General features: G+C 37.9%; 1 protein-coding gene across 1 annotated transcript; it reads right to left on the bottom strand.

The window, feature by feature from the left end:
- Positions 1 to 15,025: 15,025 nt before the first annotated feature.
- On the bottom strand, positions 15,026 to 21,776 carry LOC146488885 (16 kDa calcium-binding protein-like). The gene is made up of 6 exons (XM_085112618.1): positions 21,703 to 21,776; positions 19,672 to 19,785; positions 18,491 to 18,515; positions 17,358 to 17,462; positions 16,235 to 16,471; positions 15,026 to 15,500 (listed from the first exon to the last, which is right to left on the bottom strand). Exons 2-6 carry the CDS (start codon positions 19,768 to 19,770, stop codon positions 15,475 to 15,477), a joined length of 492 nt encoding a protein of 163 aa, XP_084968744.1. The 5' UTR covers positions 19,771 to 19,785; positions 21,703 to 21,776; the 3' UTR covers positions 15,026 to 15,474.
- Between the last annotated feature and the right edge of the window lie 3,822 nt (positions 21,777 to 25,598).

The following is a 25,598-nucleotide window of genomic DNA, read 5'->3' as shown; positions in this document are numbered from 1 at the left end:
ATATTGATTCAGAATAAGGTTATTTTGATGCGCCGAGTAAAAAATTTTCGCGTGTTTTCTTTTCTAAAAAGTTCATGCCAACACTTCATTAATTGAATTTAGGAAACCGCACTTTGTGGAAAAACGAAAAAAAAAAAACTTACAACTTTGCACAGATTTAACGAAAAATCTTCATTCTTGTACTAAAATAATTGTCAAATTATTCTCTACAGATTGAATAAGATTATTCTGATGCGCCGTGAAAAAAAATTGCTGGTAAATTTGCCACTAATTGAATTTGAAACACTGCAGTTCTTTCAAAACTGAAAAACCTTATTGCTCCTGCTGAGATTTAAAGAAAAATCTCTATTGTTACACTGAAATGATCGCCAAATTGTTCCCTATACATTAAATAAGGTTATTCTGATTTGTATTTATAAGTTGTTGAGGGTTTTGATGGTGAATTCATGCACTATACGTAACTCATGAATAATTTATGTTTTTGATTAAATTCCAATTAAGTTAATAAAAAGTTTACATCTGATCGAGCGAGCTAGCGAGCGAGTGAAATTCAAGTCCAGATCACGATAACTCGTTCATTGCGCATGCACGCATTCACGAGTAAAAAACGACAGATCTTCTTAGCTCTTTCCATTTTATGTGACGGAAATGAATCGAAAACTAATAAACTATGATAACCACCACAGAATTACGCATATTTACACTCCTTGATAAGGATTCTGTGGAATCGACAGAATTTTCAACAAAGTCAACAGAGGTACGCCCACTTCTTTGATCACCAAGGTAGCGTGCTGCCTTGTTTAGGCCGAAACACGTTTAAAAGTGTTCTCTCATGCTATTGATTTCAAAGTCACTCAGATAAACCTTTGTTAACATCTGAAAAGCGAACGCGTCAAGGTGAGCAAAACGTGTGAAGCGATTTGAAAAAATTGAGAGTCAATTTTGAAGCAAATTTATTGAACCGTGCGAAGAACTTTTTTAAACAAAAGTTCGCGAAAACTGTTAGGAATACAAAGAATCGGTCGATTGTAAAAGCATTTCAGTACAAATTTCCAGAAGGGCTCAAACACTTACAAAAAAATAAAAAAATGTTTAAAAAAAAGTTCGAGTCCTGTCTTTGCCTAGAAAAGTCACACTCTGTCTTCGAGGCATAACTTTTTCGATGTTAGCTCTCGGATTTTATTGTTTAAACGGCCAAGTATTAAAAGACACCGAAAGGAGGGGTGATACAAAATGCCCATGCTGTCGTCTTTGAACGCGTTCATAACTTTTTAAAGTTGCAATAAACACCGCTCAACATTTCATTTTTTTCCTTTGATGATGTATCACTAAAGTACTTATTTGTTTCTTTTGATTATATTTAGGACAACTTGGACGATCTTGAGATTTTGAAGAAAATCAAGAAATTGCAACGGTTTGAAAATCGAAATTCTTGTAATAAACATTGTGCACATAAAATGACTTTTCAAAACCGAGGAGTGTTTAGAAACGCCCAATAAATAAGCGAACCTTCTAACTATGGCATTCAGTATTACCTTGGCAACCATACAGCTCCACCCTCATTGCTATCCAGTAATTCCATTCTGTTGGCCGAAAACGAATGTAACGTGCCCAAATTGGTGGATTGAGGTCATGATAGACAATGGTGTTCTTGTCTGCGTTTCCTTCAAACTCCTGAAGAAGAAAGATAGGAACATTCTAGAGATTATTTTACATACAAATTAAGTTTATTTAGAAATTCCAGTTCTCCAAAATTATCAAGTTATTTTTAATTTTAGTCGAGGAACCCGTAATTCCTAGATTGTTGGATGCTCAATAAGCGACTTGCTTCCGGACAGGTACCGAGAGTCTTCTTAGCTCTTTTTTCTAAGCTTTATGAGGAACCAACAGACTAAGCAACAACGACTCCAACTAAGCAACAAACTTTATTACTGAACAAAGGTTCACAATTATATACCCTACGTGTAAACATGTTTGGGTAAACTGACCTTGAGGACTTCCATAATCCTCTTTACCACTCAACTAAGAAAACCCAAATAAACCTAACGACCACACGTTAAAATAACAGGTATCCAATGAAAATATTACAGAGAACGGCAGTTCAAAAACAACACACTAAGGAACGAAATTTTAACGGTGTTCCAAGCTAAGGTCAGCAAGAATTATCAAGCATAAATGTTTCACAGAAATTGTTAACATACCAAAATACCAAAATTCATCAACTACTATTGAACTACTAAACATTTGTGTCGGATAACCTAGATCGTGAATCATAAGATTGACATTCTGGGCCCAGTTGTTCAAAGCTCCATTAAGCTAATACTGGATTAACGCAAACTTTGACTGGAGTTTAATTGCTAATCGATAAAGATTCTTCCAAAAGATTTTTGGTTCTCAGTTTTTACTGAGACCTTTCTTTACCTTTAGCTCGAAATTAGCTTTTAAAACCATTTTTAATGATCGAGCTAAAAACCTCGATTAAAATATAACCGTGGATTAGCGTTAGTCGGCTTCCCAACAACCCGCCCCTGTAGGATAAGCTAGAACTTCAATCATAAGATTAACATGACAGTCCCGACAAGTTAATTAGTCATGCAGACAAAATAACCCAACTCTCTAAATTACTAAATAACAAAATTCCATTTAATAACAATAATGACAATGAAATTCAAGTTCTTTGATTAGGCTCTCCCTAACTCGAGGGGCTTTTGACAAGCTATACGTAATTATTTAACTGAGGGAGCTGATTCGTTATAAGCCCGGTGGCTTCCCTTGGGCTTCCTCGCCATTTAGCGTTTAAATAATGAGATATGCTTCTGCACAATGCAACTTATGGCAAAACAATAAACTGAACTGAACTGAGCTGAACTGAACACGAGAGAAATCAGTGGGTGTCTAAATCAATAAATCCTTGCATGGGGCCTTAGAAGTTCTTCTGTCAGGCTAACCTATCTATATGTATTAACGTCAAATAGACAAGTATATCACCTTGTCAGTTGTTTGTCCTTGTTCCTTGTAGTACTTGAAGTTCTCTCCATCATCGCTGTACTGCAATTTGTACTTTTTCACCCACTGTGCGGTTTGGCTTCTTCCTTGGGTTTCTACACGTGTTACTTTGAAGTTGTCCTCTTGTAGATCAACCTGAAGCCATTGGTTTTCATCGGGTTTGCCAGCTGCCCAGGATCCTGATGTTTGACCTAATATGGCTTTGCTGGCAGCTAAACCATCATCATATCTTGAAGAGGCAGTTAATTTAGCACCAGAGACGAGGGGCTTTTGACAATCGTTAGCAGCTTCAGTTTCTGTTTATCAGATGTAGACGGAAAAAGCAAGTAATGTTTATCAGAGCTTAGTTTTCTCCGTAAAGTCATTTACAAAAAACATTGCTAGCGCTTGGCTTTCAGTGTTTAATTTTTTACACCTGAAAATGTACTGTTCACGTTACGGTTATATTTACCAGTAGAGACACAAAGTAGCAATTAAAAAAAAAAAAAAAAAAAAAAAAAGAATTGGGACTATGCATTGAAATTACGACTTGAATGTACTGTAGTCTCACGAAATGGCCTGCGCAATTGGTTGGATAACGTTGTGCGCCGCAAAATTTAGAAAAAGAAAAGAAAAGAAAAACATTCCAATACTTAAACTTAGGCTAAATGCGAGATACTGAATTTACAACGTACATTGATATTTTGGCATGGAAGCAGGCCACACCCACAGTTACTCATCTGGGTGAATTAATTTATTTAATTAATATAATATTTGAAAATAACTAATTAGAAACTCTGCATGCGGTGCATCAGAGTGTTATATAAGTTTACCTCTAGGGTTTAGCTGCGTTGCCTCCAATAACAGTGGTGACAAAATAAAACAAAGAACAAACGCTGTTTCTCTGATAGCCATCTGTGAATCTGGTAAGGAGAAGAAAACGGATTTCGAATGGAATGGTAAGCAAGCAACACTTATTCTTCAGCACCAAGACATAACTATTACAAGTAACGTACTCATACGTTGATTGTTTCTCGTGCTAAAATGAGCCAGAGTAGAGCCAAAAACATGTAACACTAGAATAACACTGTTATAGTAAATCACTTTACTATTTTCCTATATTGTATTGTATAATTATATGGATGTTACTAAAACGGGGAACGGGGAAGTCGGAACGGGAATCTGGGAACGAGTACACAGCGGTGATCCGCATAAGAATTCGATGATGATGATGATGATAATGATAATGATAATGATAATGATAATGATAATGATAATGACAATGACAATGATAATGATAATGATAATGATAATGATAATGATAATGATAATGATAATAATAATAATAATAATAATAATAATAATAATAATAATAATAATAATAATACTGTGATGAAAGGGAAGCTTTTAACGCCAGGTCGCCGTTTGATTAGACGCTAGACGACTCGCTCTTTTTTAAATTTTATTTCATTTTTTTTTAATGTCGTCTAGGCGAAGTCACAGAGCACAGTATTCCTGTTTCTGCAATGGTTGTTACCATTTGTTTGGACGATTTTTTTTCCTTTCTGGAATCTTCCATCTTTTGGCAAAGTTTGTGTATGTAGGTGTTTGTGTAGCCTACCCTCATTATCATTATCAGCCGATAATTAAAGCAGCGAGGCGGTAACTGATCGAGTCTGAACACCAATGAGGCAGTCTTTAAACACACAAAATTATTGCCGACATGCAAACCGCTACACACGTTCGCACAGGCCTACCTATTCGAAAATAAATCCAAGAAACTTCTGTCATTTTGCCCCGCCAAATTGTTAGTATTCGAAAACGTTTTGAGGGATCAATTTAGTTTGCGATTAATTTGGATCAATGCCCCTTTTATTTTCTCTTTAAAAACGGAAAACCAGAACCTTTTGAAAGTCCAGCCTGATGGAGCAAAAAAATTTTAGAACTGTATTTTAGTTTAAATTTTTTGGTTATCTTCTGTTTTGTTTTTTTTTTCACCTACTTTGGTACTGCGGACCGCGTGGTAGGCAAATTTCCTTGATTATTAGTTATTTACTATGGCATCGTGAAGAGAGGGAAATTTATTCTTTGTCATTGTTCGTTCCTTGTTGAGTTGTTTTCTCTCTTTTTTTTTTACTCAGTTTATTTTCTTTTCAATTAAACAGACATTTACAAACAAGCAGGTTACAAAGTAATTTTGTTCGTCCCTAATGTAATTCATACCCCAGTGGCAAATTAATATTGTTTTATTGTTACACTTTCACTATGCCATCACCGACCACGGCAGTGGGAAAATTTTTCTTCATTGTCATTCATCTACTATATATGAGGCCGCGGACAACGGTGGCACACAAATTTTACTTGATGATCATCCATCCACTTTGGTATTGGGGATCGCGGATCGTGGTTGTTCATACTTAATTTTACTATTACCGTCCACCATGTCACCAAGTGCAACGTCACTTGTGTATCTAACCCTTTAAGAGGGCCTCTGTATTGTGAAATTGCTCCAGAAACTTAAGTTTAACCCCCAGGGGGGGGGGGGGGGGTACTCCAAAAAAAATTGGTTAGGAGTGTGCGGCCCGCTTCCCAAAACCCTTACCCTATTTATGACCAAAATCTGCGATTTTCCCTACCCTATTTATGACCTGAAGTAGCTTCTTCTAAAAAAAATCGAACCCAGGACTAGAGTGCAAAAATCTATACCCTATTTATTACCAAAATGGCTAAAAGCAATACCCTATTTATGACCAAAACAGCCGAAAAACCATACCCTTTGGCGCCGCACATACCTATATAGCCCATATAAGGGAGTACACCCCGGGGTTTAACCCCCCCCCGCCCCCCCCCCCCCCAAAAAAAAAAAAAAGATGCCCAGTCAGTCTCTTGTAATGCGTTAAATGCCCAATTTATTGTTCGCCAAATGTGAAATAGATAGATTGTTTCCGTTAAACGTGATCTGGATGTTGCCCGTCTTAATTTTAGCACCGTAATCAATAGGCACCGCGGCCCTTAAACAAAACATGACCGTTATATGTTGGATACAAATTAATCAGTTGTGCCCACCTCGAATATCGGACTCTTAACGTCACTTGCTCACGATGACCTCGACCTTGATTCCTTGGGTTATAAAACTTCAAAACCTGTGAACGATCAATAAACGGTTAGACACTGACTTACTATACAGCTAACGCGTTCCAAACTAAAATGAGTTTTTTCAAAATACAAAATTCAGTCATAAAAGCTCACTTTCGCATTAGAATAAAACGTCATTTCCTACAGAAACCTAAAATACTTGGCTGCAGGAATATTATTAATAGGAGTGACACCCTGTTAATACGACGAAATCACAATATTGCACCGTTGTTGTAATGAACCATATTTACTCTAAACGGAATTCTACACTACAAATCTACAGTCAAAAATTACGGTAATACATGGAGACAACATATGGGCTGAAAAACGTGTTTCCATCAACACGACGGGCTTACTCGCGTGGTGGTGACGTGGCCTACGTAGTAAACATGTTTTTTTCTCTCTTTAGTCACATTAATTTTTCTAAAAGTGATCCAAATCTCCCTTATAATGTGAGCTGGCCGTTGTTTGCTCATGAATCAGTACTAGTAGTATCAGTAGCGGTGCTCTGTGACTTTTCTGAATAATTCAGTGTTTCGTGAAATTAATGTGAATTAAGCGAAAGGCGTCATTTCTACAATGGCCTTCAATCCCTCTTGGGAAGGCTCGACCATAAATCCCACCTACTGATGGCCAAGCAATTTTGCCGAGTTACTTATTTTCCGTCTTTGTTTGCCGTCTGATCCCCACTCCCAGGTTCAATGTTGGATCCTCCACGGACAATCAGTAATGCACAAATACTAACCGCTGAAATTTACACAGCAATGAAGAAGGGCAAGGGGAGGGAAGCGAAGGCAAGGTAAAACATGGCAGCCTTCCTAAAAACAATGACGAGAATTGTAGGAAAGCAATCACACAACAGTATTTGACAGACAGACACCGGTGATTCTCGAATCCCGATCTTTTAATCCAATGTCCTTTTCATCATTTAATCATGGAGACAGATCGAGACTGATTGTCCGAAATGTCGCGTGTAGAGACGAAGTCAAACAAGACAGGGCATACGTCCTGAGTCTAAAACACCTAACCTTCATCTTTATCTCTGAACTATGGGTGACCCTTTTATTTTCTATTCATTTGTGATCTACTAAGATACCCTATTCAGCCGTAACTAATATATAACAGAGGACCATTATGCGAGTGTTTTGCGTTTGACACAAATTCATTACGCCTACCTTGGATATCGTAAACGGAATAAGGATCACGAGCTTGATTCCTTTGGTGTGAAACTTCGAAACCTTCAAGAGATCAATATGCAGACAGTTAGTTACCTTGATCTAAGAAAGTTTCAATTCATAACTTACTCTCAACCCACCTGGACTAAGGCTGATGCTGCAAGCTCCTGAAGGAAATGTCCTTTACGTCAACAGGCGAGGAGACTTAAGAGGAGAAACGTTTGAGAAAGGAAGCACTTTCATTGGATACTGGTGACCTGGTGAGTTCACGATTGGCCATCAACGAGGAAAACACAAGGTAGGCGTCCATTTAGAAGATTGACAAGCTCAGTGATATCATTAGTAATTCCACCCAGTCCCTTGCTATGTTTTTTGTTGCACAAGTCAACCGCCTCCTTATTAAATGGTTAGCTTTCCGCCTCATTTTTTAATTCTAATCCTCCCATCCCGCACGTCGCATCCTTTATTTGCAGCTAGTAAAGTTCTTACAAAAACCAAACCGTCTGAAACATTTCTAAGTTTTAATTAACTATTGAGCATTGAAATGGTGTGTTTGCCGTAAACGCGATTCAAAATCTCTGTATTATCTTCCCCCCAAAATCAGCTGAGCTAGAACTGTTTTGCGGGCCGCCAAAAGTGGGACTATTTTAAGCCAAGATTAATACATTTTGCCCCTTGGGAAAAACCGAAATGCTCGCTTTTGAATAATGTTTTCTTTTTAATCAGACATTAGAAGAAAGTTTCAACCACAACTGAAGGTCCGCAGGAATAAGTACAATAATTACTGTTAGTGTATGAAGAAAGAAACTAGGAAGTTCCGGCAATGCAACCTGACTGTCGTTTGTCGTTTGACAGGAATAACATTGCTCTTTTTAAAATACGCCTTAAATTATGATCGGATTTGAATAAACACTAAGGGAGGGTAACTTCCAGTTTAATAATAACAGAACAGAACCTAAAATGTTAGACTTTAATGGTTATTTGCGACAACAAGAAGAAGAAGAAGAAGAAGAAGAAGAAGAAGAACATGTTAGAAACGTGAAAATCTGCGCCAAAGGTTCTAATGTGGCTTATCATGGCCTCAATCATTGACAAGTGCAATTATCGCCACCTTAAGACCCTTGAGTCCTGGCAAACCACGAAAACTGTTGACGCTGACAATAACTCATGCCCACTCCCTAATCAACAAATGTTTTTCACACTTATTACCTGTATTGTACATTTTTTTTGTATTTATTAGTCCTCATTTTACATTCTCTTCATATTTTATCCGTTGAAAACAACAGGACGGTTGTCGAAAGCTCATATCTTTTCAATTGTTAACCAGAGAACGGCCTTTCAAAATTTTTTTTCATCATTACTTTTTTTGTTAAAGAATCAGTTTGAAAAAAAGAGCAAGCGGTAATAAAGTTTTTTTTTCTATCGCTGAATTTGCGAAGCGAGCAAGGTTTGAAATACGACAGCATGTTTTCATGCTGTTTTCATGCATGTTCTCATTCGAGTTTGTCATTACAAGAGAAGCGAGCGCGAGTTCGTTGTTTTTAAACACGTGCTGCACTGTTCCATGAAGTAATGTATGTTCACGAGCTTTTCTTTTTTCTTAATTTAAGGAAAAAGAATTACAGACGGTAGCAATTTGCGAAGCGAGGTTCTAAATACGTACGATTATACTGGCCGGCCGTCATTGATTTTTTCATATTATGCGAATTTCGTGCTTGCGGGCTGCCGCGTTTACTTTACCGTTTCTTTTGTTTTGCAGCAATCAATAACAAAGGCACATACGAGGAGAACATACGCGTATGTGCGTATGTGCTTGTATTGCGGCCTGTCAAGTGGTTCACTCATGGCCATGAATTGACGAGGAATTTAGAGCCAAAGGGATATAATAATTGTTTAATAAACTTTTAAAAAAAATGGACAACCACTTTGAGTTTGTAACAAGACATGCTTCGATCATTCAACGATCATCATCGGTTGTGAGTTCGTTTACAGTTGTGATTCGAATTTACGCTAGCAATAACGTAACAAATTTTGAAATGTGTTTATCTAAATCATTGTTGATTTGATTTAAATTTCGAAATTAACGAACAATATTTAAATGAGCGGGACATGGAACAATACATTTCGCAAAACCGAAAATACAAAGAGAAACATAAGGACTCAAATTATTACAGCTATCACACAAAATTGTATGAATAAACAAAATTAAATTTAACAAGAAGACACTAATATATAAGAGAAATAGACTCACGAGTTGGGTCGGCATGTTTAAGCTGCTTATTTTTCGGTTGGCTTGGTTTCTTTTGTTCTTTTCGGTTGAATATATTCAATAGCCCCTGTCAATTACTAACTCGTCTGAAAAGCTGGGTGTGGCTTTGGTTGTAAAAGGTGAGAGCGGGCCTGATAACAACGGACGAGGGGATTATGACGAGGGGGGGGGGGGGGAGATATATATATTTTTCCCCCCTCGCCATATACCGCTCGACTTATTCCCCTTATTCAGTATTCTCAAAAGTTTCAACGAGTTCTTAATCGTTTACTATTAAAGAAAAAATCAACAACATAACTTTTACCACTACTATACTACTACTACTACTACCACCACCACCACTACTACTACTACTACTACTACTACTACTACTACTACTACTACTACTACTACTACTACTACTACTACTACTACTACTACTACTACTACTACTACTACTACTACTACTACTACTACTACTACTACTACTACTACTACTACTAGTAATTCAATAACAGGCGCAACAACAAACTCAAACTCATCTTCTTGTCGACTACTAGTTGGAAGGGAGGTCCTTTCATCCGACCACTTATTCCATACTCATACTGTCCCACTGGTAACTTTCTTTACATTTGCAAAGACAGTGTAAGAAGTTTTCGGTAAAAAAGACTTCATCTTCGCAATCGCTCTTCGTTGTTTCCACACGGAACGATAGCCGACTGCACACTATTTACAAAATTTAACAGCAGCCGCTCAACTACGTGTAGTGTACTGAATGCAGTGATTATGCAAGAGTGACAAACATGCTTACCACGCATACCAGCAGACAAAAGCAATTGTTTATACACATCGTTGTGTGAATAATCCAAAGTTCAGAAAACAGTTGACTGCTGAAAACATCTTTACAGCCGAAATCTCACTGCCTACTAGTGCCATTAAAAAATGTTATGTTTTAGACTTCGACCCGGTATAAAATAACTATTTAATTATTTAAGGTCTTTGTTTCTATTAGGAATCCTCACCAACCGAAAAAATAAGCATGTTATTGACCTGTCCCTCGGGGATATGTAATATATTCCCCTCGTGGCGTGCCCTCGGGCTTCGCCCTCGGGTACGCCACGAGGGGAATATATCACACATCCCCTCGTTCCAGGCCGATAACCCTTACTTATTTAACGTGGGATTTTCCCGGCGGATATGAGCAGCTTCTTTTAAAATAAGCTTTAAATAAGTCTATTGGGTGCAGAATCCTAAAAGTCTATAGTCTGCGGCATGTCTCAGATTCTTGTAGGCTCGATTTCCAGCCGCTGTTTAGGAAAATGAGCCTGCGCTCACCGAGGGAGAGGAGGAAATCGAGCCTAAGATTCTTGCCGATGTTGGAAAATGTGTGAGTTCGGAATCCTATCTGATGCTCATGGATGCGTGTTGAAAGATGTTGGCTGGTTTCGCCGATGGAACAGGCAATAAATCCTGCACAAGAAAATTTGTAAACAACACGCGCGAACGGATATCGAGAGGCATAAACATTAATAGCATATATAGAAAGCTGGAGACTGATTCGAAAACCCCTTAGTTACCTCAGTCTCCAGGTTCTGAGTTGCTTAAAACATGAGCTCAATCTTTTTTTATTCTTTCTTTCTTTATTGACAATTGTCTGTAATTAGTCACATGTTTGATCTTAGGTTATACGGAGGGGCCTAATGCCAAGCTCCTTTCACCTTTTCAGCCTTTTATGGGGTACCGGTGGGTGTACACACAAAAACAGCGTAACGTAACGTAATCAAGTGTGAAAGTGCCATGTTCATAATTCTCATAGCGTTTAGCAGAATGGTTCGTTGTATACTACTTAAAACTTTATTTGTCTTAGACCTTCCTAGCAAACTGTTCAAGTCATTCTTCACTTTCCTATCGTATCTTCCCAGGACATGCACGACAATGTTCGTCTGTTGGACTCTGAAACCCACAATTCTTTCAATCAGTTCTCTCCTTACCGTTCTGTATTTCTCTGTCTTGCGGGTGTCGGTTTTGCGCCTATTTCTCCAGCTTGGAAACGCCATTTCTACAACATTAACCACTTTCTCCCTTTTATCAGTGGTTTCTTTCTTTCTTTCTTTCTTTCTTTTTTATTTACGATAACTGATCTTGAACTGAGGACAAGAGAAAATAGCTTTTCTATTAATTCATACTAAACATGCTACGGACTTTGTCCGAAGTAAAAAACCAACCTAATTTCAGTATTAGTACAATAACGTTGAACGAGCCAGTACGTAATCTTTTCTGGGCTTCCGGAGAAAAGATAGCCTGCAGTGCAGGCGTTTTTCAAGGGCGAGCGCTGAATAATAAATTTAGTTCGCGTATTTGAAGGAGGCTGAGGGGGAGGGGGGGGGGGGAGGGGGGGGCAGGAAATGACAGCGTATTTTTCCCTCCTCTCTCCCTCCCCCCTCCTTTATTTCTCAGCCAGTCGTTCTCTCCCTTAGGGTCTATTTTGACTCGCTCCATCCCTCTCGCGCTTCCTCGCCCAAGATGACAGCAACGAAGGATTATTCAGCGCTCCCGCTCCAAAAATACGCCTGCATTGCAGGCTAGCGAAACGAAACCTACATAAGGGCAGTAACTTGAAATAATAAGATGAAACTGATGGCTGAACCTGAGTACTATCAGATGGAAGGTTTTGAGCTCTACTGACGTATTATTTGACAACCTTTTCAATAACATGAACATGCAGGGAAAAGGTTTACATTACGTAAAATAAAGATGAGATTAAATTCCTTATGCCATTATGAAAGTCCAACTTAACTAAGAGTTGTTGATTTTGTAAACCCTGTCAACCAGCTTTCTAACAAGACTAATTTTGTAGGAGAATGCAGTTGAACTAACATAATTGGTAAGCAGACCCTGTGAAACTTCCGGAGATTAAGAGGATTGTTATGAATTAAGACATCTGAGAATGCTAATTTATGATTTACTTCTTTCTCCATAGTAAAACGTAGCTTTAGTTGTTGAGAATTGATGTAGTTATAAAACGAAACATCATCTTGCCAGCTGTCTTGCTCTCTTTCAAATACACAAAAAGTATCATCGACATCTCGTCGATAGAATAAAATCCCTGAATCCTTATACTTTTCTATCCAAGCATTCTTATTGTGTCCCACGCTCAATGGACACAAAACCGATCAATGCCGTTAAAATAATCTACAAAAACCTGATGAAAGAAGAGATCATTGTTCTTTGAGGGAGTGCTTATGAAACCGTGGCATGAAAAATGGTGCTGCAATTAATGTTGGAAGGGCCGCGACCGTGCACAGTCCTTTGTTTCAATGTTCACGCTACAGTTCAATATCTTAACAGGAACGTTTCTATTGGTCAGTTGCTCCAACACTTTTAAAATCTATCGTGCTTTGTGCACGGTTTAAAGGCCAAAAAATGCTGACAAAAACATATAACAAAGCAGTTTTTCATCCTTCATAACCTTTACTTTTATTTACTATGAAGAGACAAAAACTTTGAACAGAGAATCGAAAGGAATTAAAAAAACTGGGCAGTTTTTTTTATAGACGCGCATAGCGTGACTGAAGAGCCGCAAGAACCGTCTCAGTTTAAGAAATTGATTTTATGAATGACCTATGAATGCACAAGCCGGAATGTGGTACTCAGTAGCCATCATTTAAATGTTCGCAAAAGCTTGATATTAGTTTACATTTTTCACAAACGGGTGAGACAATACATCTGCAGACTAGACCACTGAACTGAGTCTCTTAGCGCCAATATTTCCGCACAGCCCCATACATTAATTATGTGGTACACATTTTGCGACTCAAATTCTATTCATGTTCGTTCTTTGTGTAAGAGGATTAGTATGACATTTATGCATGTACAATTACATATGGGGCTGTGCGGAAATCTTTCCCTCTTCGCTCTTGGGAAAGTATTGAGAGACATCTAATACTAGATATCAAATTAAAGAAACGTACCTCGTTGGACGATCACGCAAAACTCTTTGCCTGTACCTTGATATTCGGGAACTAGCTTGTTCCCATCAGAGTCACTGCCAAAGATTACCATTGATGCGGGGCTCAAGCGAATCTGAATAAAATCTGTTCGCAGTACCGGATTAATCGCAACTGGGTTCGATGATAAATCTTCTTTATAGAAAGCAGCCCTCCATTGTATTTGGTAACCAGAATGAATTCGAGGTGGTAAAGTTGTAAGATCAATTGCAAATGAAGCTTGATGAGCTTGTGCTGTTCTCGTTTCTCATGGGAGATAGCAACAACAACGACGCATATTTTTGGACGGTATACATGAAAAAGACGGATATACGTAGCTGACGTTGCTACAAACACTGCCGAGGGTGAAAAATTAACAATTAGATTATGAGCTCGAGATATATCGTGACGGAGGGCGCAGCCCGAATCAGCTATCACGCATAGAAGTCGAGAGCGAATAATCTAATTGTTTTAGTATCAATCTACTACTCGTTCAAAACTAAACAAGTAAATTATCTATTTCCTCATCGCAGACACTTCGAAAACGCGACGAAACGGCCGCCATTTTGTTGAAAACCGCAACTCACTATCTATCACAGAATAGATAGCGAATAGCGTAGTCAATCAGAGAACGGCATTCGTGATAGAACACGAGTAGATTTATTCTAATGGTTATTATAATAATGGGTCCGATCCTTTGTAGCTAAAGGTCACATGGTACAAAATCCACTATGCTGAAACACAACTAAAGGGTATTTTATAATTAGTTGAGAGCGAACTATTCAAATGACAAGAAGTGCTTAGTCGTGCGTATCAATGAGCGCAATCACTGGGCGGTAGACGAAGCACGAAAGGGTGGATTTTGATTGTTGGCAAAGAAATAATTCTTTTCTTAACTGACAAAGGAGCTTCGTGGATGATCAGGTGACAATCACTGATATAATTCGACTATGAGTCAATAGCTAGTAATTCTTTAATGCGGGGGGGGGGGGGGGGATACTCAGGTATATTAGTGATAAGAATGTACAAAGGCCTAATTTAAGCTAGAAATTGCTGCTTTTTGGGATTAGAAACTTTGTGGTGACTTTCTAGTATGGGCGAGATATTTTTGGTATTTTTGGGACATTTACAACAAACCGAAGTAAAAAGTTTGTAGATAGAAATCATGGCGCAGAAAATTCTTTTCGGCGCCCTGAGAGAAACCCACCACTCCGAAAAAGCAAACAACAACAATAACAAATAACATAAAATCCAGCAGCGCCTAATAATAAACAAACTAACCAGTGCTCATGAACAACTGGCATCTCATGCCGCTGACGGCATGAAAATTAGTTTTGTGTGCATATGAATGAAAAGTAATTTTCATAACAAAAACTTTGCACTTAGCCTCGCCTTCATAATAAGGTTCAAAGCAACTCGGAAATGGTCTATAGGAATCCGGTATAGAGATAGTTTGTATCCGGAATCCATGTGTTGCATGGGGCGATACCCTTGTAGTTAATAAACTGGATGCCACTGTTTTCATTGTTTGGCTGCATTGTTCTAACAATAAATCTTGGTAGTGGCTCATCTATCAAAAAACAGAACAAAAAAAAAAAAAAAAAAAGCGATACAAAGTGTTTCAGGAGAGTTCGATTTTTTCAAACCGGCACCAGCAAGCATTTGTAATGGTCCGACACATTTTGATAACTTGTACTCACAAAACAGCAGAATCTCAAACTGTTTCATTTCCTTTCCTTTATTGCATTCATGCATCTCAACTAACGACTACGATCCATTTTGCAAACTTTCAACACACCACAACACAAAGTAAACTACAAAAAAAAAAAAAAAAAACAGCCACAACTGAAACTAAAAATATGGTGAATGCCGATCACGCGTTATCGTACAGGAGAGGCCCGCAGATTCGGTGCAGTCTTCTCTTGTTTAATTAGCTTGGTATAGCTTAACCTGAAAGGAATGCCTTGAACTCTGCAACACAAATTTAAATGGAATCGTAAGGTTGAAAAAGAACAACAACAACAGCAACAGCGACAGCTAAGCACTTAAAAACAATTTTGACTTTGACCTTTTCGTCTCCCCAGATCTAGACCCAATTCACCTAGCGCTACCCTCGTTGGAACGTTCGTACGCGCAGTTGTTCACAGATTTCGCATATCATTTTCTGTTTAGGGCAAAAACAAACAAACAAACAACAACAAAAAGACAAAACAAAACTGCGCCTATTAGAGATTCGCTCGGCTCACAAAATTGCATAACGCAGAAATAGCTTATGTTCAGTTCGGAAGTAGACAAACAAATATATATTCACAAACATTTTTTTAAAAGAGCATGAGCTCAGTCACTCCTACAGTACAATATTTATTAGCAAGAGACTATGAGGTAAGAGAGCGAATCCCTATGCCCCATGATAATTATTTTCAATCTTTTTTTAGTTCGCACCATGCTATTTTGGGAAATTATTATCCGCCATTGAGTTTAAAATTAAATGACGTCACTCTAACTGACCAATAAGATGTCAAGATTAAAATAGCAACGCAAACAAAAATGGATTGAAGAAAATTTTCATAGGAAGAGAGGCATGTATGGGGGATTTGTTCTCTTACCTCATAGTCTCTTGTTATTAGTCTTTGTTTCAGTTTCATACTCAAGAACAGCAATGGAAACAGTTTAAATTCTAAGAGAAACGTTTTTTCAACTCTTACCATAGTAGCCGAGTTTTCCGTCGTTATTTGTGTCTTTCTGCCTGACAAAATTTACGAAAGTCGCATATACGTAGTAATGACCAAGTTCTTTGTAGCGCCGTTGCAACTCCTTCGGCGTGACGAATCCATCGCGGTTGTAATCAGCAGCTCGGAAGTGGTTAAAGTACTGCGATTCTCGGCCGTTTTTAGCAACCGCCTCTAGTATTCCCCACTCTTCCCGACTAATCTTTTGGTCATCTGTGTAAAATCATGAGTTAGAATTTATGGCGTATCTCACTTCTTTAAAATTTTTGTCTCATACTTCATTTATTAAGAAGCAAGCGTACATTGTTGTTTGTTGTCTGCGGTGTGGAAACTCCAGGAAAGCATGCTATTTTAAGTTAAATAAAACTTAACTTATAAAATATAAAAAGTTATATTTTTGCCTATCTAATGTATTTACCTATTTAAGTTTGTAACTTACCTATTTGTCTGCTTATTCAATTTTTATTTTTACCAGGATTTTAGAATCAGTGTTGCAAGCGCGTTAAGATTTTTTAAACGCGCCACAAGAACCTCATGCGTGGTGTCCTGAAGATATCTAGTATGCCTTAAATTTGCCTATAACAAAGCGGAAAAATAAACATTCCACAGGTTCGATGTAAATAGACCATTTCCGAAATATTAAAATTCTAGCTTGGGAGAATAAAACAACAAAAATTAGTTATTCATATTTCTCAATGTTATTTCTGTTGGTTTATTCCCCCAAGCCTAGCAGCCAAGCTAAAATTTTAATATATCGGAAATGGTCTATTTACACATTATATTTTTGTTTTTGCTTCAAAACCCACTCATTTCAAAATTTAGTAAAATTGTAGATAATTTTCGGTAACGAGGGCAGTTTAACTTGAGGAATTCTACGGTAGGTTAAAAACAAGACGGTGACTTGAGGTCACTAGCTAGTTCCAAAACCGTACTTGATGAGTAATGAGGAGTTTTAACAGCTACAATAGAGGTGAAACCATGCAGCAAAATACGTCTGTCCAATTACTAAACAAAGTGGCTACAATTAAAAGTAGAAAGTTTCATTTCAGTATAATGCCAATTTTTCGTATCCTCACTCGTGGTTTAAATGTATACGTACTGTTTAGGTCGTAAATTGCAACGTCTGACCACTTCACTCCAGCCGCTTCTACCTCACTTCTACTGAGAAAACCATTATTGTCCTTGTCAAGGTTTGAAAACTTATCTGAAGCAAAGATAAAGATAACATCATTTGACACATTTATTAAAGTTAACATATCAAAATTAGCACTGCCTTAGTTTTGACATAAATCGGTGTTTTCGTCAAGTTCAGCTTCACTTGAACTATTGTCAGATTGGTTTTGTACTTTGACTAGCCTCCCCACCACACCGCCCCCCCCCCCCCCCCCCTCTTTCAGTAGTTTAGACACTCAAGGTTGCACTCGCTTTTGCAAACCAACTTGTGGCAGTCGATCGAAGTGTACGAGTCTCGAAAATCCCACGAAAAAATAGAGGATTGTGAACAGTCTATCCAAGGCGAATTACATTCAAAAGAATATTAGCAATGAAAAAGCAATTCAAAGTTACAAAGATTAAGAAGTTCAGTGCGACCTCGTCCACAAGGTGTTCCCTTGTAAATAAGGTAACTAGGTTGGCTTCAACGAGCTTCAGTTGGAACCAAGAATGTAACCGGAATTTGAAAGTACAACTGCCGCAATTTATAATTACGATTTCGGAAAACTTTCAGCCAAACTACTTAAACAATTGTTTGCATCATAATAACTAATTTTCCCTACCCGTTTTTAGGCAAATCTGTGAAAGCTTAAATGGCCGCACTAAATCAAAATAACAACTGCAAGTTTTGTTAGCCTTCCATATTTTCTTTCTTTCGCTGGAAATGGTTTGATCAAAAGCTAAAGAAAACTAGTTTGACAGGCCTCATCTGTACTTAATTTTAGGCTTAAACGTTATTTTTTTCTTTCTTTCTTTCTTTCTTTCTTTCTTTCTTTCGAGCATATAAGCTTTGTCTGAAATGATCCGACATCAGTCATGATCAACAGGGTAAATGTAATCGGTGTGATCTCTGCGATCCACAATTAAAGCCATCAGTTGCGTGTAGAGGAATGGCAACAAATTGTACATTGTGGATCAGTGAGTTGATTGGCTTATCATCATCGTACGATAAAGTACCTTACTAATCCTGCTAATTTGAAAAGAAAGAAAATTGTGTAAATGATGCAAAGTTGTGTTTACCTTGATCCCTGCGTCGCAACGATGTCTGCAAAACAAATGTGGGACAAGCTAGTAAGAATTAATTAATGAAATATGAAGTGCTAGATCCAATAATAATTGACATCGCGATCCTGTGTGACGTAATAAATTCAAATATTTACAGTTCGAAGAAGCCTAATTGTGGTTCAGGGATCGGTTGTTCGAAAGCTGATTAACGCTAATCCCCGATTAAAAGTTAATTGAGGTTTTCATCTCGCTCGATAATTTTTAAGTGCTTTTAAAAACTGACATTAAGCCAAAGCATAGTTACTTGAGGCACTGGTTATGAAACCTTGCCATGAAAACAATGGTCCGGCTTTATGTTGGAAGGGCCGCGACCCTGCACAATCCTTTGTTTTAACGTTCACACCACAGTTGAAAATCTTAACAAAAACATTTCGATTGGTCAGTTGCTCAAATACAGTCCAAATTCTATTGTTGTTTGTGCAGTGTCAAGGCCAAAAAGGCAAAAAAAAAAAAAAAAAAAAACATATAACAAAGAAGTTTGTCAGGTTTCATAACCATTGCCTTCAATTAACTATGGCCAAAGGTAAAGAAAAGTCTCGGTCAAAACTTATGGACAAAAGTCTTTTGGATAAATACTTGTTTAAGTAATTAAACTCAAATCAAACTTCACGTTAACCCAGGGTTAGCTTAATCGGACTCCCCCCCAAGGCCAAAAAGGCAAAAACAAAAACAAAAACATATAACAAAGAAGTTTGTCAGGTTTCATAACCATTGCCTTCAATTAACTATGGCCAAAGGTAAAGAAAAGTCTCGGTCAAAACTTATGGACAAAAGTCTTTTGGATAAATACTTGTTTAAGTAATTAAACTCAAATCAAACTTCACGTTAGCCCAGGGTTAGCTTAATCGGACTTTGAACAACTGGGCCCAGTTCTACAGCAGGCGTCCTCGGAAAAAGGAAATCCGGGTTCTCCTAACAGTAGACAAACCTAGGTTATTCCTAGTCACACGAGCAACCACATCACTTTAAAATTAGTCAGCTTAATAACAAGGGTGAATACTCCTGTAACGACTTTACAAACTTAACTGATTTCAAGAAGTATTTCGAGGTTGGCAACTAAGAGGCAAAACGGCAGTTTTATGATCAGGCCAATATTTTAGAATTAATAGTGCAACTAGAATTATCTTTTAACTTACCAGTTTATCGTCCTCAAATCGGTCATGCTTAAAAGGATACGCATGCGCAACTGACGTCAAAACCACTAACAATACTGCGCACTTCAGAAAACCTGCCATTGTGTGTTGTGTGCACTGTAAGGTTTAAAGAGATAAGAACATCATAACAAAACGTTCTTTTCTACTGCCCCAGCGACGCATTCATCACAGTTTCTTTAAAAACTGACCCTCTACAAACGCAGAAATTAAATTTGAAAAGATTAACTGTTAATGGAGTAAATACAAGCACAATGTACGGTTTGTTTGCGAAAAAAATGCTTTACTTGATGTTTCTTGTGTGCGTAATAGGAAAACATTTAGCAAACAACGTGCAAAGATTTCCACACAGCCCCATACATTAATTATTGTACTACTGTCATATTAATTCTCTTACACAAAGAACGAGCATGAATAGAGTTTGAGTCTCAAAATAAAAATCAATCGATGTTTCGGGCTGTACAAAAATCTTACCAACAACTTTTCGCAATAATTTTTCTGCACCGACGTCTTCTCGTTTGCAGGAATTTTAGATGGCTTAGTTCCAACAGTGTCCATAATACAGGAATTCTCGGAAGAAACGCGGAAAAGCCTTACCCCAAAAATAAATTTATGCGCATGCAATTTGCAAAGTTAAACTATAAGCGTGGTAGATGAGAAAACAGCGTGGGAACCTTCAGGCACAAAACTCTCTTGAAAATGGAAAAGTTTAAAAGAAATATAAAGCACTCATGTAGTTTGATGCCGGAATATTTTCTTCCGAACAAGCACATACGCGCGCTCGACGGACAACCTGATTCATTTTAACAGAGCAACTTTCTTTTCAAGCCTCATTTGTTTGTGTTTACTTATCCGCAACCGTGAAGTTAGTTTGAATATGGTCGACCTGAAACAACGAAGATTAAATTTTTTAATGAATACCAGTGCTTCAAGCTTGCTACCAAATAACAAAGAAGTCATTCTTCAACTTGGACTTCTTACGTTTTCTATTCGTCTTAGTATTCACTTTAAACCCACTCACTAATGAAAAGTTTTAGAAATCACTGAACTCAGTCAACTGTATCCACCCGATTCATTTGAAGTTCACTCAGCCGGAATTGTGTGGCAAACTCCTCCTACTCTCACGTAGTAAACTCAAATTCCCGCCAACTTTGTGAACATTAAAACTGATCAATTCCGTGAACAGAATTTACATTAACTATTGAACGAAGAGATAAATCTTTAACTCTGAAAAGAGAAAGGAGTTAAAAAAGCCGCGCAGTTAACACCTAACTTGACTGAACAACGAAATTGATGCATGTACTGTAAGTGAAGATTCCGTAAGAACCATCTTATTTTAAGAAACTGATTTTATGAACCTCTGATGAGGGTAAAAGGAGGAATGAGTTTGCGGAATAGCATGCGACATGACATGCACAATGGCATAATTATGCGTAACACGATTTACCGCGTCCTGTTTTGGCGCCAATTTTATAAAAATAAAACTGGCGCGAAGCTGGACGCGCTCTTCATGATCAGTTAATTTATTTGGTTAAGCCATTTTGTATAACTATCTCATTCCGCGTGTCCCGCCACATACCATTCCGCAAACTCATTCCTCGTGTTACCCTCACCAACTCTGTTAACATCAAAACCAACCAATTCCATTAAAAGAATTTACAAATACTTGTGAAAGAAGAGCCAAATCTTTAACTCTGAACAAAGAAAAGAATTAAGAAAGCCCGCAGTTAACTCCTTGGAGATCAACGGAATTGCGGACGCGCACAGTGAAAGTGAAGATTCTGGAAAAACCATCTCTTTTTAAGATACTGATTTTTTGAAAGACCTATGACTACACAAGGGGGATGTGATGCCTAGTAGCCATCGTTTAAATGTTTAATTTACCAACGCTTAAGTTACATTTTCCAGAAACGGGTGAGCAACTGCAAATTAATTGTAAAGCATCTGAGTGATTAGATCTGGGGAAAGGGGTTGAGAGGAAGCTTACTATAAATCAATTAAAGTAAGGAAACGTACCTCGTTGGATGATTAAGCAAAACACGGTAATCTATACCTCGACCTGGATCTAGCTTGTTACCGTTAGAGTCACTGAAAACTCTGCTGCGGGGATCAAGCACACTATATCTAAAGAGCAATCTGTCTCCAGTACCGGATTGGTCGAAATTAGTTCAGTGATAAATCTTCTTTATAGAAAGCCGTCCTCCATTGTGTTTGGTAACGAACATAAAGAGATAAATTCTTTTAAAACTTTTAAAGCTTAATGTGCTGTTCTCGTTTCTCATGGGAGATGGCAACAACAACAGCGTTTATTTTTTGGCGGTATACATGAAAGAGACGCAGCTTACGTTGCTATAAACACTGCCGAGGGTAAATGAAGGTTATTATTATTATCACCTGCAAAGTTGATGTGGGTAAAAAGAGTTCTCCACCAAATATAAAATCTCTCCACAGCATGCACTGTGATGAACTTTGCAAGGATTAACTTCACATGGTTAAATATGAAATACGTTCTTAAAACAAGACTGTACGGTATATAAGTTGAGAGCGGATTGAAAGCGAGCTATTCAAATGACAAGAAATGTTTAATCTCGCGCCGCCGCGGCAATAAGCACAATCGCTTTGCGTTAGACGTAGAACAAAAGGGTGGATTTGTCAAAGAAATAACTCTTTTCTTCGCTGACAGACCTGTCACAAAGGCCATTCATTTACTTTTGTAACGTGGTAATTACGTTTTGACCCTCATTTACATGAACACAAGTACTACAATTTGGAGTTTCCAGTAGCATGGAATTCAATAAAAGAGTGAAAGCGAAAGACAGCGATTATTTGAATTTAGACGGCCAGATTTAGGAAGGAGCATGGAGCCGTCATGTACGTGCTAAGAAATTGTGAAAAGACATATTTCTAGGTAATCTTTTGTTGAATGAAGTTAAAAATTTTGTAGGCCTCCCGGTTTTTTAATTCTAGAATTTGGTGACGTCACGTGAAAACCAAGAATTGATGTAGAGAGTTCAGTAGAGCAGCTGTTTAGAGGTCGGAGAAAATATTAAAGTTGACATTCTCAGTAAAAATGCCCGTGAAGGATGTAGTGTGTTGAAAACGCGTTGTACTGCGGGGCCAAGGCAGTGCAGCATCGTCACGCTCTCTGAACCGCATCGTCCGCCTTCTTTCTTAGGTCTGAGGCAATGGCGTAAATTTTAAAATCACTCAACCAGTGTTTCCACTCACTGTACAAGTTGGCTGCATCAATGTTGAACGCGGTGGGTGCGGGCAACGACCGTTCCATCCGTGTGGAAGTTCTCCCGGTTTTGGCTGGTCGATTACTGGATTTCCCACCGAATTCGGTGGTCTGGAAATTTCTGCAGGTTCTGGCTGTCCTGGATTTTCTGCTGGTTCTGCAGCCAGTACGAGTTCATCCTCGTCGCCAATGTGTTGTGTAGCCATTTACTACTTAAACGAGGAGACACACACTCTTCCATTGCTTTCTATGTAATGTCCTTTATTCACTAAGCAATTATCTATATTGGAGTACAATCATTATTCTACTTCTACACAGTAACAATACTTTCACGTCATGCAGTCGGCATGCAGTAGTTTCACATAAGGTAACAGAAACGCGTCCTTGTTGCTATAATAATCAATACACTACATCCTTTGTTCAGAATTTACCTTTATAAATTAAGATACTGTAAATTAAGATTGCACACCTAGCCTGTTGAAAGGGAGGTTGTAGAAATTCTGCGACCTTTAGATCAAGTTAGTCAGTTAGCTGGAGACTCCATCGTATTTAAGAACTTAGAACTGCAACTGGTTAGTTCAACTTGTAAGTTATCATTATGTTCAAGGGAATTTATGTAAAGCCCGGATAGAGAAGTGACCTCCTCTTTAATTCTAAAACAAAGTAAAGTGTCTGAATTTCGGACCCCTTCGATTTAGAAGTGTTTGATAACTGAATTTTGCGGATTCATCAGACAAAGTGTCCGAATTTCGGGCTCCTGGATTAAGAAGTGTTTGATAAGTGAATTTTGTGGATATATCAGACCAAGTGTCCGAATTTCGGACTCCTGGATTAAGAAGTGTTTGATAACTGAATTTTGCGGATTCATCAGACAAAGTGTCCAAATTCCGGACCCCTGGATTAAGAAGTGTTTGATAACTGAATCGTGCGGATTCATCAGACCAAGGGTCCGAATTTCGCACCCCTAGATTTAGAAGCGCCATGTTTTTGAATCCAGAGTTTTGCAGACGTAGTAATCTAGGGGTCCGAATTTCGGATCCTTGTTTTGACAAATCCGTTTACGTTTGGGGCTGTGCATTCTTTAGGTTGTTTGAAACATAAATTTGTGAGGACAATAATACTTACTCCGCTAAAAAGAAGATTTCTTGATGTCTTTATTTTTAACACCGCCAAAATCGACGTAAACGTGTCTTAAAAAATAGAGCTCCGCCAAAAACGAAAAAAAAGAACGTTTTGTGCGGAAAATTGACGTTGAAAATTGAAAAGCGTTCGTAGTGATGTCCAAGACTTTTGTAACGTTTTCGCCACTCCGCCGATGTGATATATCCATCGTGGTTGGCGTCAGCATCTCGGAAGAGGTTAAAGTAGTGCGTTTCTCGGCCGTGCGGCTGAACAATCGCCACCATTATTCCCCACTCTTCCCGACTAATCTTTTAATCATCTGTGTAAAATCATGAGTTAGAATTTATTGCGTATCTCACTTCTTTAAAATTTTTGTCTCGTACTTCATTTATATTAATAAGAAAGCGTACATTGTTCTTTGTTGTCTGCGGAGTGGAAAAACCCAGGAAAGCATGCTATTTTAAATTAAATAAAACTTAACTTATAAAATATTAAAAGTTATATATTTGCCTTAGTTTCCTATCTAATTTATTTACCTATTTAAGTTTGTGACTTACCTGTTTCTCTGCCTATTTACTATTTTATTTTTTGCATTTTTACCGGGATTTTAGAATCAGTGTTGCTAGCGCGCTAAGATCGATTTTTTAACCGCGCCACAAGAACCTTATGTCCCTGAAGATATCTGGTATGCCTTAAATTTGCTTTTAACAAGGCGTGAAAATAAACATTCAGAGGTTCGATGTAAATAGACCATTTCCAATATATTAAAATTCTAGCTTCGCTAGCTACGAGGCTTGGGGGAATAAAACAACAGAAATTAATTATTCATCTTTGAACCTCAATGTAATTCCTGTTGGTTTATTGCCCCAAGCCTAGCAGCCAAGCTAGAATTTTAATATATCGGAAATGGTCTATTTAAACATTTTATTTTTGTTTTTGCATCCGGGACCCCACGACTCTCAGTTTACAATTTATTTTAGAACTGTGCCAACATACAAAAAAAAGTTGTACGTAATATCGGTAGCGAGGGCCGATTAACTTTAGGAATTCTACGGTAGATTAAAAATAAGACGGTGACTTGAGGTCACTAGCTAGTCCCAAAACCGTACTTGATCAGTAGTGAGGAGTTTTAACAGCTACTTTAGGGGTGAAACCATGCGGAAGATACGTCTCATCAACTACTAAACCAAGCGGATACAATTAAAAGTAGAAAGTTTCATTTCAGTATAATGCCAATTTTTCGTATCCTCACTAATGGTTTAAGTGTATACGTACTGTTTAGGTCGAAATCTGCAAGGTCTGACCACTTCCCTCCAGCCGCTTCTATCTCACTTTTACTGAGGAAATCATCATTGTCTTTGTCAAGGGTAGCAGTAGGAGCTAAAGCAACGTTGAAGATAACATCACTTGACACATTTATCAATGTTAACATAGGCAAAATTAGCACTGCCTTTTGACATTAATCTTTGTTCGGTGTTTTAGTCAAGTGACCCAAGTCTTAGACTTACGCTTCTATCGAACTCTTGTCATATTGGTTATGTACCATGTTCGA

The sequence above is a fragment of the Pavona decussata genome, unplaced genomic scaffold (genome assembly GCF_977016875.1).
Source record: "Pavona decussata unplaced genomic scaffold, jaPavDecu1.1 SCAFFOLD_8, whole genome shotgun sequence".
NCBI lineage: Eukaryota > Metazoa > Cnidaria > Anthozoa > Scleractinia > Agariciidae > Pavona > Pavona decussata.
The sequence above is the reverse complement of the archived record's forward strand: the minus strand, read 5'-3'. Positions and strand labels throughout refer to the sequence as shown.

Excerpts from the sequence above, each read along its gene's own strand:
- LOC146488885 (XM_085112618.1), bottom strand. The coding sequence starts at position 19,770 with ATGGCAGGTTTTCTGAAGTGCGCAGTATTGTTAGTGGTTTTGACGTCA. Across the intron at positions 17,463-18,490 it reads GTTGCGACGCAGGGATCAAG|ATAAGTTTTCAAACCTTGAC; the intron begins GTAAACACAACT and ends TCTTTGCTTCAG. Across the intron at positions 16,472-17,357 it reads TGCAATTTACGACCTAAACA|ATGACCAAAAGATTAGTCGG; the intron begins GTACGTATACAT and ends GATTTTACACAG.